This window comes from Thamnophis elegans, chromosome 1, assembly GCF_009769535.1.
Source record: "Thamnophis elegans isolate rThaEle1 chromosome 1, rThaEle1.pri, whole genome shotgun sequence".
Classification (NCBI taxonomy): Eukaryota; Metazoa; Chordata; class Lepidosauria; order Squamata; family Colubridae; genus Thamnophis; species Thamnophis elegans.
Window position 1 is genome coordinate 39,001,489 of NC_045541.1, and position 14,785 is coordinate 39,016,273.

At 36.9% G+C, this 14,785-nt stretch overlaps 1 protein-coding gene across 6 annotated transcripts in view; it reads left to right on the plus strand.

The window, feature by feature from the left end:
* Positions 1–13,590, plus strand: part of ORC4 (origin recognition complex subunit 4) — a 28,382-nt gene extending 14,792 nt beyond the window's left edge. For 5 of the 6 annotated variants that reach the window (XM_032211601.1, XM_032211592.1, XM_032211610.1 and 2 more), the window contains exons 8-14: positions 707–858; positions 4,742–4,915; positions 7,956–8,042; positions 8,985–9,093; positions 11,599–11,694; positions 11,775–11,842; positions 12,556–13,590. In XM_032211601.1, coding sequence (XP_032067492.1) covers positions 707–858; positions 4,742–4,915; positions 7,956–8,042; positions 8,985–9,093; positions 11,599–11,694; positions 11,775–11,842; positions 12,556–12,738 — 869 coding nt within the window. In that variant the 3' untranslated portion in view covers positions 12,739–13,590. The remainder of the gene's footprint in view (positions 1–706; positions 859–4,741; positions 4,916–7,955; positions 8,043–8,984; positions 9,094–11,598; positions 11,695–11,774; positions 11,843–12,555) is intronic. The other variant, XM_032211639.1, reaches the window with a different exon arrangement.
* Positions 13,591–14,785: the final 1,195 nt, after the last annotated feature.

The following is a 14,785-nucleotide window of genomic DNA, read 5'->3' on the forward strand; positions in this document are numbered from 1 at the left end:
TGGTGGTCTAAAAGTCCAGTAAAGCAGAAAATAAATAAATATGTACTTATTTGCCACCTTTTAAATAGAAACAAATGCAGCATGATCTGCCTATTGCGTATACAGTAAAATGGAACTTTACATTGGCTCAACAATATTTCATGCATTTTATAATTTTAGATCAGTGATGAATTTATGAAACTATTGTTCACTTTATTTTTTTGTCAAAACTAGAAAAAAATAACAAATAATACTGCTGAAATACAATAGTGGTCATTATGTTGAAAAGTGTGGGAAATATTTGGCTGATTAGTAGTTCAGACGTATTTATTCCTTGAATTGTATGAGCAAACTTTATAGATCTTTTTTTCCCCTCAGTGCTTGTTCTGCGTGGTTGCAGGGTGCCTTGTTTTTTTGCATTGCACTTGCCTCACGCTTACAGTGGAGTTATCAGTGCATGATGCCACAAAAGGTTTTGTTTATCAACCAGCTTGTCACAGAGCCCAGTGCTTTATTCAACAATAAAGGAAGAAAATGTTGATTAATTATATAGCGTGTACAAGTACTACTTAAAGTTATTTATATAGTAAATAATCAACATCTCAGTCACTTATACAGAGATTTTCTTAACATCCAAATTGTAAAGTAAGCTAAAATGCAGATGAATGTAATAACCTTAAGATGTCTTGAAAGTTCTAATATGTACTAATTTGATTTTATGTTTTAGGAGATCGTGACCACAGTTGCCCTGTTTTGTTCATTCTAGATGAGTTTGATTTGTTTGTCCATCATAAGAATCAAACATTACTATATAACCTCTTTGATATATCACAATCTGCACAGACGCCTATAGCTGTTATTGGTCTGACTTGTAGGCTGGTAAGACAATACAGTTTCCTCCCCCTGTAAGTCATTGGGAGTGTGCAAGTTCAAATACTAAGTTATGAAACTATTTCTGGTTTTGATTACAGGTAGTTTTTTACTTACAGCTGGTCACTTAGCAACTTCAAAGTTATGATGGACTCCCTCCCCATAGCCCCCCTCTCCCTAATTTTGAGTTATGTGACTGATTTTGAGTGCTCAGTATCGACCCGCATTTATGGCTATTTACAGGACCCTCATGGTCACATGACTGCAATTTATGACGGTTTTGCTGAAAAAACGGTGTTTATTTCTGGTTTCTGGCACAAACCAGCTCATGGCAGACAACAGGTTGCTTAACAACTGTAATGTTTGCTTAATGACTGCCACAAAAAAAGTTGTAAAATTGGATTGGTCATACCATGACTTAACAGTGGTAATTGCCAGAGCTCAATTGCAGTTGTAAGTCAAGGACTACCTGTAAATGCAAGTAAAGATGCTTTCAGGAGTTGTGAATTGGTTTCAGGTATGAAGTGTAGGAAGCTGTTGTCAACCCTGGAGGCCATCTTTTACTTTGGATCTTTGGGGCTACTACACTTGGTGGATTGGCATGCTGTGGGAAACGGGAGGGGGGTGGATAGAGATGGGGAGATGTATAGCCATAATGCATTATTTTCCCTCGGAGTCAAGGACATTCAGCCTGCACCTGGAGAGGCGTTACTGGGAAGTTACTCCAGTTGGGATGGGGACATGATTGGACCATGTGATGGACATGTGTGTGCAGGGGAAGGAACTTTGATCTTAATTTGGGTGGGGAAAATCTGGAGACCTTCAGATTCAGGTTTTATTATATGTGCCAGTATGACATCTCTAACAAATGGAACTTTGAGGAAAATGCCTGCTTTGGAGTTTTACTTCTGTTAGGGGCATTATTTGGAACCCTGACAGCTGTTTCACCGTAACAGTTCGTGAATAATATAATAGGCAAAAGTACTTCACTTGATACTGGCTTAAGGTTTCTTCCTGATGAATTTTGAAAACTGTCTACAAAAAATCGTTCATACAGGTAGTTGTTATGTTGCTTTATTTGCTAACCATAGAGCCCTTAGTGTCTCTGAGCCTGATTGTTTCCTTGCAGATGTTTCATTGCCCAACTAGGTAACATCTTCAGTGCTAGAAGGCACTGGGGTTTATACAACTGATGATGTTTATCTACCGTATTTTTTGGAGTATAAGATGCACCTTTTCCCTCGAAAAAGAGGCTGAAAATCTGGGTGCGTCTTATACACTGAATACAGCATTTGTTGCCTCCTGAAACCCTGCTCCCTTCACCAAAATGGCCGTGTAGAGGCTTTAGGAGGCTTCCAAAGTGCTCCTGGGAGCTGGAGAGGGCAGAAATGAGTGAAAAACAGGACCGTTTTTTGCTTAATTCCCCCCCCCCCCTAGCCCTCAGGACCACTCTATAAGCCTCATAAAGGCTATGCATGCCTTTTTTTATTTACAAAAAAAGGGACCGTTTTCACGAAAAATGGGCCTGTTTTGCTTGTTTTTGCCCCCCCCCCCACTTCCCAGGAGCACTCTACAAGCTGCCTATTCATGCCCCTTTTCTGAAAAAACAATGGGCGCGTTTTTGCACTTAAGAGGCATTTAAGAAAAATGTTCCTCTTCAAAATCTTGGTGTGTCTTATACTCCGGTGCATCTTATACTCCGAAAAATACGGTAGTTGTATAATAAAACATCTGCAAGAAAAGAACCAAGGTCAGAGAACACCAAGTACTTCCCACAGTTGAGGAGTGAGCTACAAATATTATCTTCTGCAGCTATTTGCTAAGCCTCTCAGTGGCTTAGAAGAGTAACACACACAAAGAAAAACCAATTAACAAAAGCAGAACCATTCAAAATATGGATTGAAAAAAACATTATTCGGAGCATGGGACTACATTTCTTCTGTTCATGTTTTTGATGCTTCAAAACATCTGTTTAACATCTCTGTGGCATGGAATTCTAGACTAGATGGGCAGTTGTGGCTTGATTTAAATAGCTCCTCTTGTTTGCAGTGTATGAGGGTTTATTTTATTTTAAACTTCAACATTTTAAACTATCATTACAAGGTCTTAATATTTTATGATACAGTGGGGCAAAAAAAGTATTTAGTCAGCCACCAATTGTGCAAGTTCTCCCACTTAAAAAGATGAGAGAGGCCTGTAATTGACATCATAGGTAGACCTCAACTATGAGAGACAAAATGAGAAAACAAATCAAGACAATCACATTGTCTGATTTGGAAAGAATTTATTTGCAAATTATGGTGGAAAATAAGTATTTGGTCACCTTCAAACAAGCAAGATTTCTGGCTCTCACAGATCTGTAACTTCTTCTTTAAGAGGCTCCTCTGTCCTCCACTCATTACCTATATTAACGGCACCTGTTTGAACTTGTTAGCAGTATAAAAGACACCTGTCCACAACCTCAAAACAGTCACACTCCAAACTCACTATGGTGAACACCAAAGAGCTGTCGAAGGACACCAGAAACAAAACTGTAAACCTGCACCAAGTTGGGAAGACTGAATCTGCAATAGGCAAGCAGCTTGGTGTGAATAAATCAACTGTGGGAGCAATAATTAGAAAATGGAAGACATACAAGACCACTGAAAATCTCCCTCGATCTAGGGCTCCACGCAAGATCTCACCCCGTGGGGTCAAAATGATCACAAGAACGGTGAGCAAAAATCCCAGAACCACACGGGGGGAACTAATGAATGGCTTGCAGAGAGCTGGGACCAACGTAACAACGGCTACCATCAGTAACACACTACGCTGCCAGGGACTAGGATCCTGCAGTGCCAGACGTGTCCCCCTGCTTAAGCCAGTACATGTCCGGGCCTGTCTGAAGTTTGCTAGAGAGCATTTGGATGATCCAGAAGAGGATTGGGAGAATGTCATGGTCAGATGAAACCAAAGTAGAACTGTTTGCTAGAAACAAACTCGTCGTGTTTGGAGGAGAGAATGCTGAGTTGCATCCAAAGAACACCTTACCTACTGTGAAGCACGGGGGTGGCAACATCATGCTTTGGGGCTGTTTCTCTGCAAAGGAACGATTGATCCGTGCACAGGAAAGAATGAATGGGGCCATGTATCGTGAGATTTTGAGTGCAAACCTCCTTCCATCAGCAAGGGCATTGAAGATGAAACGTGGCTGGGTCTTTCAGCAGGACAATGATCCCAAACACTGTCCGGACAATGAAAGAGTGGCTTCGTAAGAAGCATTTCAAGGTCCTGGAGTGGCCTAGCCAGTCTCCAGATCTCAACCCCATAGAAAACCTTTGGAGGGAGTTGAAAGTCCGTGTTGCCCAGCAACAGCCCCAAAACATCACTGCTCTAAAGGGAATCTGCATGGAGGAATGGGCCAACATACCAGCAACAGTGTGTGCCAACCTTGTGAAGACTTACAGACAATGTTTGATCTCTGTCATTGCCAACAAAGGATATATAACAAAGTATTGAGATGAAATTTTGATATTGACCAAATACTTATTTTCTACCATAATTTGCAAATAAATTCTTTCCAAATCAGACAATGTGATTGTCCTGATTTGTTTACTCATTTTGTCTCTCATAGTTGATGTCTACCTATGATGTCAATTACAGGCCTCTCTCATCTTTTTAAGTGGGAGAACTTGCACAATTGGTGGCTGACTAAATACTTTTTTGCCCCACTGTATCTACCTGAATTTATAGATGAACTAGAAGCTTCATTCATAAACATCTGAGTTTTGTTCAGAGCTACTCTTGAAATTTATGAGCTCTGCAGAATAATAGAATTAGATATTTATCACTAAATGTCCAATATCCTTGGACTAAATGCTAATTGCAAACTATATTTGTAATCTTTTACTAGGATATTCTAGAACTCATGGAGAAAAGAGTGAAGTCAAGATTTTCCCACCGGCAAATATACTTAATGAATTCCTTTGATTTTAAAACATATTTGAATATTTGTAAAGAACAGTTATCCCTTCCTCCAGAATTTCCAGAAAAGTCCTTTATCCAGAAGTGGAATAGACACATACAGGTAATTTAGGCATAAGAAGCAACTGAATTCCTTGCTGAAGGTTCTCCAGATAAACTCAGGAGAACAGAAATAACATTGACAGTTTCCAAGAATGTGTGTGTATTAGTGTTAATGAGTATATTGGTTTTATGTATGATTGGAAAATTAGCAAGGCGAACCTGGATCCAAGAACAGTTCCCCTGGGAAGCATTTGGGCTATTTTGTCCATTTTTTGGAATCCTGTAGATTTCTGAGGACCAAAAGAAACAACAAGGAAGGAAGGCCGATTTGCCCATTGTTGCTGTGGCCTGCAAGATCATTTTGTTGGCACAGTTAGTATTAAAGGGAGGAGAAAGTGAATGTGCAAATCATTGTGCTTGATATTTTGCTCCTTTGGCTTTTTATACATACACACTTTTTTTTACTTCCCACCTTTATTACTTCATAAGTAACTCAAGGTGGCAAAAGTACACAATGCTCCTTCCTCCTCTTTTCCCTACAACAGCACCCTGTGAGGTGGGTTGAGCTGAGAGAGACTGACTAGGCCAAAGTCATCCAGATGGCTTTCATGCCTAACCAGGCTATATAGAGGTGCTTTGCATTTCATTTCTTTGTTTTGTGAAGCAGCTATGCATCCACATACAATGTGTAGTCATCAGTGGTATAAAGTATAAAGCAGCTCCTTGAACCTGGAAAAGAACACCGCTGCTTTATTAATTTCACGGGAAATATGCACAATCTGTAAATTTAACTAGCCACCATGAGCCATAATCATGAATGTTTCATTACTACTTACTTCTTAAGCTAAACTTCTGAGAGCTTCTGTGGTATGTGGAATTGAAGCAATTGAATGAGTCATTCAGGCAGTGAGTCATTGTAAGCTTATTCAGCTCCTTTTCAATCTTGTTCCTAAAGATCTCTAAACAAGATACATTTTAAGTGAGATGTTTATCTACAGAACCTGCTTAAAAGTTTTGAGTTTTGAAATAGGACACAAAATACCAAGTCTTAGAATAGTTAGTATATACCCTGAGAGGCAACTTTTAAACACAGCTAACATGATGGATTCAATTCTAAGTAATTTATTTAGCAATTGTTAAACGGTTAAACAATTGCCTTAAAATTTAATTTAATTTCCTGCTAGTAACTCCCTCATGTATTCCTAAAACTATTAAAACATGATTTATATGACTTCGTTCTTACATGCCTTTGTTATACAATGAAATCTTAGTTTTGCAGACATTAATACAAGAGACTCAGCATGTCAGGAAGCATATCTTTGTTTTAAATTATATAAATTATGGCAATCCCATGCCTTCAAATTGTTCACGAATTTCAGGTTTTTTAAAATAAAACTAGTATGCCTTTTTCCAATACAGAATAGAACCTATTGTGTGCCTAATGGCCATTTATTTTGCTTAAATAAGTATGAATTTGTAGAAGAATTGAGCAGATATCTTTTCTCCTGCTTCGATTCAATGACATCTTTCCCCAAAAACTGCAACATATTTTATAAGTGAAAATAAGGAGTAGTAATGATAACTCTAATCAGATAAGTCTTCAAAATAGCTGCTTACTACTTATGAGATAAACATTCATAATTAAACATTTAATTCAAGTTTCTTGGACTGAAATAATTGCTACAGAGAAAACTAAAACTTTACCGTGCATGTCTTTGAGGGATATTCCACTGGCCCTTCAAAGTTTTCCCGTGATGCTGGAGCAAAGGAACCATTTTGTAAGCATTGCTGAAATTTCAGACATAAATATAGCAAGTGTTTCTCTCAAAGCAGAATACATAAAGTGGGGAGTTTCATTAAAAGTTTTGCAACTTTCTATCTGGGCGTTCTGCATAAGTCTAAGCTGTCAAAAACCACTGTTGTTGTCGATGTCTGAAATGTTCTGGAATTCCTTTCTTTCCCTACCTCCTCACAGTGCCCATAAAAAAAACCCCTAGAACCATTGTATTTAAATGTGCGTTTGGTCTTGGGTCATTCTTCAGCACTCAGAGCCTGTCAGGATTACATAATGTAAATGAGAAATAAATGAACAAAGTTAAATGCTCATGGTGATCATTAAGGCATTTGTAAAACAAAACCCTTTACAGCTAAAAGATAAAGCAGCACTATTGCTATACAGCAAGAGTGTCAAACTTGATTCCATTGAGGGCTGCGTCATGCTTGTGTTTGACCTCGGGGTGGGGGAATGCGTCACCAGGGTAGGAGTTCCTTTTCGCTGGCAGAGGCACCATGGGCTGGTTCTTTGCCGTTTCCAGGGTGAGTTCGGAGGCCAGATCTAAGTACCCTGCAGGCCAAATTTGGCCCCAGGGCCTTGAGTTTGACACCCCTGTTATAGAGCAAAGTATTATAAAACGTTCTGCCTAAATTTCTCCCTTTCCTATCCCCTCTGTGGAGAATAACTTGCGCAGTCAATTACCTTAATCCAAAATGTAGCTGCGTTTTAATAATTTATAATGATAGATTTAAAAGGAGGTTTGAAATTGGTTTAGATTTTCTAAAATTGTTACAGAAAGTCCTCAGATGACAATGGTAACTGAAACTGCAATTTTTATTGCTAAGTGATATAATTGTAAATCATGTACACATGTGACTGCCACTTATTTTTGCAAAAATTCTGGTACTTCCCATTGCTGCTGTCAAATAAATCACTATAGGTTGTTAAATGAAGACATCACATGATTGCCAATTTCCTGATGGCTTCCTCATAGACTCTGCTTATAGGAAGCCAAATGAGGTCGCAAATGGTGACCATGTGACTGTGGGATGCTGCAACATCGTAATTGCAAGTTCACAGTCATGGGGATATTATAGATTGTAACTATCACATTCAACACAATTGTAAATTCAAATGGTTTTAGAATAAATGATCATTAAGAAGAGACTACTGTATGCCATTCTCTCTAGTAAGGCACATTTGTGTTATTGATAAATATGCAATCTTAAATGTTTTGATACATAATTTACATGTAAATTAAGCAACTCTTCATCTTTACTTTGTACAAAGATGTTACAGTAATCAATTATTTTAAAATTAATTTTAGTCTCTTCTAGAAGACATAAAAGTTCAAGATGTTCTACAAAATCAATTTTATTATAATAAAGACCTGCGGTGTCTATTCATGTTGCTGGTAAGATGTTAGTATTTTAATTTATTATTTCTAATCAAGAAATAAACTAGCAATTCTGTTAAATGGAAAAAAAGTATTATTCCTAAGAGAAAAAAATCTGACTTTATGCTAAAGTTTATAATCAATACATGATAAATGGTTTAGATATTTATCCTTAAAATGTTTATAAACTTTAGCAGATAAAACAAAAACCTAGAAGTAATTTTCAAGGAAGGAAAAATAATTTAAATTAATGGAATAGAATGTTAAGAACAATAGAATGTATTCCAATTAACACCCTGTGTGAGTCTGAGCATAAATGTTTTTGTGATGAATCTATTGCAAGGATAAAATTGTGGATTTTTAAAATGTCATTTAGTTAGGACTACAATTTGGGTGCAGAATTGAAAAACGGATTTAACATGCTCTGAGCAAAGAGACACCACTCAGAAGGTGACTTTGGACCATTCTGAGTGGGGCTTCCTACAACAAAACAAAAATCTACTTAAGTTGTCTGATGTAGAAAACCATGGGAATTTGCTCATTTATTTGCCTGTAGTGGTAGTCCCATGTTGATTGCTATTTACCACCCAACCTCTATAAAGAGATGGTGTGATGGAACCATGCTGCCACCTTCAATTCCAACCAAAAAAGACAAGTCCAAATAAGCCTCAGTAAAATATCTAATCTGCATCACAAGATTTTCACATGACTCAGCTTTATGCCAAGCAGATACTTACTATTGATCCCTGATCAGGTTCTCTAAGTTAGCCAATTTGAATTTTTCTTTTTGCAGAGTACTTTCATCTTGCGATTTGTCCTATCTTGGGCATTGTACAGTATATTTATTTAGAGGAACAAAAATTATTGCACCTCTTTCCTGCAGTAATAATCTGTTTATTATTAATTTTTGTGAGAAATTAGATATTTTATTTTGGAATGAAAAATATTCTCTATTTGCAGATGCTTGCTTCAAATAATATAACTGCGTCCCACCCTTATATTCGTGTCTCTGACTTCCTGGAAGCCAATAAAGTATGCAGAATGGACACAAAAGCAAATATTGTGCATGGTAAGATAATATTTGAAAAAAAATGAATGTATAAAATTTCAGCACAGGTAGCCCTTGGCTTACAACAGTTTGTTTAGTGTCCATTCAAAGATACGACAGCACTGAAAAATGTGACATGGTTGTTTATCAGTTATGTCCTTTGCAGTATCCCCATGATCATGTTATCAGAATTCAGATGCTTGGCAACTGGTTCATATTTATGACCGTTGAGGCCGTAAACATGAACCAGTTGCTAAACATCTGTATCCCAAGGACACGTGATCTCCTTTTGTGACCTAACAAGCAAGTCAGTGGGGAAGCCAGATTCACTTAGTAATTGGGTAACTAAGTTATTAACTGCAGTAATTCACTTAACAATTGTGGCAAGAAAGTTCATAAAATTGAGTAAAACTCACTTAACAAATATCTCATTTAACAACAGAAATGTTGAGCTCAATTGTGGTCATAAGTCAAGGACTACCTGTGTAACATTAAGGGAGGAAGGGATTAATACATACCACATTTTTCACACTATTAAGATGCACCAGACCATATAAAATGCACATTAGCTTTAGAGGAGGAAAACAAGAAAAAAAATTCTGCCTCTACCTCCCAGCATTCATTAGGTATTTATTTGGCTAGCATCCTTGCAGCAAACAGCCTGGTCAGCTTCAGCACGTTATCACAGATGCAGTATGTGGCTTGTCAGGACTCCGCTCCATTGTGCCCACCACCGTCAACCGAGGTGAGCTGCTGCCGCTGCCAGGCAACATTGGAGCCTTTGCTGCCGAGCAGCTGATTGGCAGTTGGATCGGTATTCTGGGAGGCTGATCCAACCGCCACCAGCTGCTTTGCAGCAAAGGCTCCAGCATTCCCCGGCGACAGTGAACGGCAGCATCAGTGACAGCCAGTGGCAGTTAATGCTGCCACCGCACCAACGCCCTTCCCCCCTTGCCACAATATTTGCTCTATAAGATACACAGACATTTCCACCCATTTTTGGGGGGGCGGGGGAGTGCATCTTATAGTGTGAAAAATATAGTAATTTATGTGCAATCATAAAATTATGTGGGTACAAACATCCATCATAGAAACATGTTTTCTCCATTCCTTTTGAAGCTTGATGAGTAGGCTTACTAAACCAGAGTTTTTCTCCATGAAAGAACTAACATAACTCCCCCACACAGAGAGACACATATCCATAGCTATGTACATTTATATATTTTTATTAAAGAATTTTAAGAGTATACAAGCAATGCAAAATTTGAAAGAGAAAAAGTAAAGTAACAAAAAATGCAAAGAAACAAAGAAAGGAAAGACAGAAAACATAAAGATTATTATCCTTTCTATAATCAGACAAGTCAATTTTACCATCTTTGCTAATTCTGTCATCTTCACTAGTCATTCTCCATTTGGAGTATTTCAGAGTCTTTCCATTTTTTTCATATAATAATCTCATAGCAGTTACCATATATAAAAATAATATTCTATTTTCTAATTCTGTATTGATTATTCCAAGCAAGAAAAGTTATAGTTTTAACTGAATATTAATCTTTAAAAGCCTTTGTATTACTGTATTTGAACCCAGATAAGCCTTCATATTTTCCAAATTTCCAATATAGGTTTGATGTACTTTTCTAAGTTCTAGATAATTTTTCTGCAGTCGTGGATTTTAGGTTAAAACATAATATAAATTTCAGCCCTTTTAGCCACATCTTTTCCATCATTCCATTAATACATTATGTCCAAAGTTTTTAGTCCTTTTTATTATATATGCTTTCACTTGTTATTCTTTCATTTCAAATTTTGACAAACGTTTATACAGTTTGGCAACTATGTGGTCATCATTTGTACATAATTCAAATTGTTTTATGCTGTTCAAATGTCCTGTTACCTATTTTAAATCTTTCTCTTAACTATACCTAGGACAGTGTTTTTCAACCACTGTGCCGCAGCACACATAGTGTAAGGTGTGCCGTGGGAAAAACACCCGCCTATAGTCAATATAGGCACAGAGTTAAATTTTTTTAACATTTTCTAATGGTGGTGTGCCTCGTGATTTTTTTCATGAAAAAAGTGTGCCTTTGCACAAAAAAGGTTGAAAAACACTGACCTAGGAAAACCACTGAAAACTAAATCCCTCCATAGTCAATCTCTTGATTTTCATCTTCTAACAGCTCTCTCTATATTAACCATTGAAAAATAATATTGCCTGCTGTTTCTTTTCTACAAAATGCTTGTGCATTTTTGGGCACAATCTGAGTTTATATCCGTATTCAATATTATTTTCAACTGTCTATAGAAACCACATTGATCTTCAGCAATAAAGACAATTTTCATCTTCTTAATAAAATAATTTCGAATAACTAAAAACTGTTAGGATAACCTTGAAGGTCCAAATGCACATGACAAATGACATGCATAAAAAATGATTGCAAGTCCAAAGCCTGCATATTCTATTTGAACACCAAAATTATACTTTGGATATTTTAAAAGGTGCTAATTTTTATCATCTTTCTCTTCTAGGTTTGTCTGTGCTGGAATTGTGTCTCATAATAGCTATGAAACATTTAAATGATACTTATGAAGGAGAACCATTTAATTTTCAGATGGTTTATCATGGTGAGTTGATAGGTGTTTTTTAAAAAGACATATTGTTCCCCTAAAGCTGTAAAGTAATTAATATATGTTTGTTAATGCAGAATATCAGAAGTTTGTACAGAGGAAAGCGCATACTGTGTATAATTTTGAGAAGCCTGTTGTCATGAAGGTAGGTGTAGTTTCTTTTCTAGAAAAAGCTGGTTTCTACTCTATTATCATAGAACATTACTGTTCCAGGTTCTTTTAACATTTAAACATGGTTCTTCTGAAATTTTGGTGCTGAAAAACTCTTAGCTGAATTTGTGTATTTGACCATTATGCTTGGTGTTGTACTGCCCTCTGGTGGGCAGTTAATGCATTGGTGTAGCTTCCCACTTTAATTTAGGGCTGATTTTGATACTGTGACTCAGTGGCTAAGACGCTGAGCTTGTCAATGAGAAAGGTCACAGTTTGGCAGTTCAAATTCCTAGTGCCGCATAACGGAGTGAGCTCCCATTACTTGTCCCAGCTTCTGCCAACCTAACAGTTCAAAAGCATGTAAAAATGCCAGTAGAAAAATAGGAACCACCTTTGGTAGGAAGGTAACAGTGTTCCGTGCGCCTTTGGTGTTTAGTCATGCCGGCCACATGGCCACGGAGATATATTCGAACTGCGCTGGCTCTTTGGCTTTGAAACGGAGATGAGCACCACCCTCTAAAGTCAGGAACGACTAGCACATATGTGTAAGGGGAACCTTTACCTTTACTCTTGATATCCAATTATAGCTTAGATGGCTTGTGATTTTAATTTTCCTCATACTTTTCTGGTGAGTTATCTTTTAATCTACAGAATATAGTTTAGGCTGAATCTACACATGATTTGCTTGTATTACTTCATTTTTAGGCCTTTGAACGCTTGCAGCATCTTGAATTGATAAAACCCGTAGAAGGCCCATCTAATTCTGTACAAAAAGAATATTTGCTAATGAAACTGCTCCTGGACGACAGCCAAGTTATGGAAGCTTTGCAGGTGTATCCAAACTGTCCAACGGATGTCAAACAATGGGCTACAACCTCAGTTCATTGATTATATATATTTAATAAGTTTGAGTTGCATTGAAGTTAACCAGTCTTCAAAACCAGTGATTCTTAGGTGAATAAAATTGACATTAAAGTATCTTAAAAACTCATGTGTTCTGTTATAGTTCGGTAGGGAAGTAAGGTTTTTTTTTTTTCAGAGAGTTGAACAAACTCAAAATCATTTTGTGAACATAGTAGTAGTTACTCAAGACACAGGAACTACTTTCTTACTTTTAAAATACAATTCCAATAAAAATCTAATTTTAGTATATTATACCTATTTGAATATTGTAGTCCCTGACAAAGTGGCATTGTAAGCACAAGCAACCTAGATAAGACATTTCTGTTCTCTATAAAATGTGATAATATTGCAGACTTGGAGCTAGGACCATAAGAAAAAATCTTTTAATAATAGAGACATAATTCCTATCTACTCTTCATTGAATTAATGCATTGTAAAGTTAGATACTAAAGGCAATCTTGTTTGTAAATTACCAGATTATATGGTTATCTACCTAACGAGACTGAAAAGTATAATTTGGTTTTATGGATTATTCACATTAAAAGATCTGTTTTCAGATTTAAAAAGGCTGTTGGTGTGAAATTTTTGTAGGATGGGCAATTAGTTTAATAAATTGTTGCAATAAAACAACATTCAAAATATACTGAGGCACTGCCTTGATTCATCTAATAATACATATATGTATTCACATATATGAACTGTGTAGTTCCAATCATTTGCATTGGTTTTTACTGCCATTTGAAGCAAAGCCTCAAAACTGTCCTCATTTTAAAACAAAATAATACAATTAAATCTGAAATGCAAAATGTACAAACAAAAGTTAAACCCTAATTGATAAACACCAATCAATAAATGTAAGCAGACTGGGGCATACCAGATTTGTTTCTAATATATGTTTTTAAAAATTTGATTTGAATTTAGTAGATCCGATTTTTGTCTTTAGGTTGCAGGTAATAAACCTTTAGTGCTTTGAACTAAACTCCTGTTCCTAGTTATTTGTGCCTGACAGTCATCACATGACCCTGCCTGATTTTACAACCCTATTGCTATGGTTGTTAAATGAATCCAATTTCCTGTTTGCTGCAACAGCCATAAATTTAATGACCAGTAGTCATGAATCATCTTTTTTATAATTTATATTTTTTTCTTTAACATCCAAAAGAGACCACCTGCTGCCAATTACCTCCCACAGACCCATTAGATCTCACAGGGTTGGCCTTCTCCGGGTGCCATCTACCAGCCAATGCCACCTGGCTATTACCCGGGGGAAGGCCTTCTCTGTGGCAGCTCCGGCCCTCTGGAATGAACTCCCTGCAGGGATTCGGACCCTCACCTCTCTCGAGGCCTTCCGAAAAGCCGTCAAAACCTGGCTTTGCCAGCAGGCCTGGGGGTGATGAGTTTCCTCCCCTCTCGACATGTATGGTTGTGCGACTGTTGTCTACTTTTATTATTTGTATTTTGTCTTTTATGTTCCCCTTTTTTCCCCCCCTTGAATTGTTCGCCGCCCGGAGTCCTCCCGGAGAAGGGCAGCATACAAATACAAAGTGCTTGGTGAACAGTGTATTGTCTGGGTCAATATACTTTACTCAAAATTCTAATAACGATAGTACCATTTAAATATATATAATCATTATCTTAATCTTTCAACTTCTAACATTTGTGTATACATAGTAATTATAATATGTTCTATTATATTTCAGTATACATACTATTTTCCCAATTTCTACTTTCTTCTAACACTTAACAAAATAACCACCATGTTAAAAAATATTCTATATCTATCCATCATCTCTTACCCTTTTTAGAATTTCAACTTTTATTAACTTTTTGGTGAGTCATAAGTAATTTTTTTTAGCATTGTCATAATTTTGAACAGTTGCTAAACAAATGATTGTAAGTAGAGACTGGTGAAGGAAACATAGTCATAGGTAACTAGTTAGGCAGGTTTTGTCTGTTATGGACCCTTTTGTCACATCTGGATTAGGCTTGTTACACAGGTCTGCGACTAAAAAGCTGTTTGATTATTTTCATC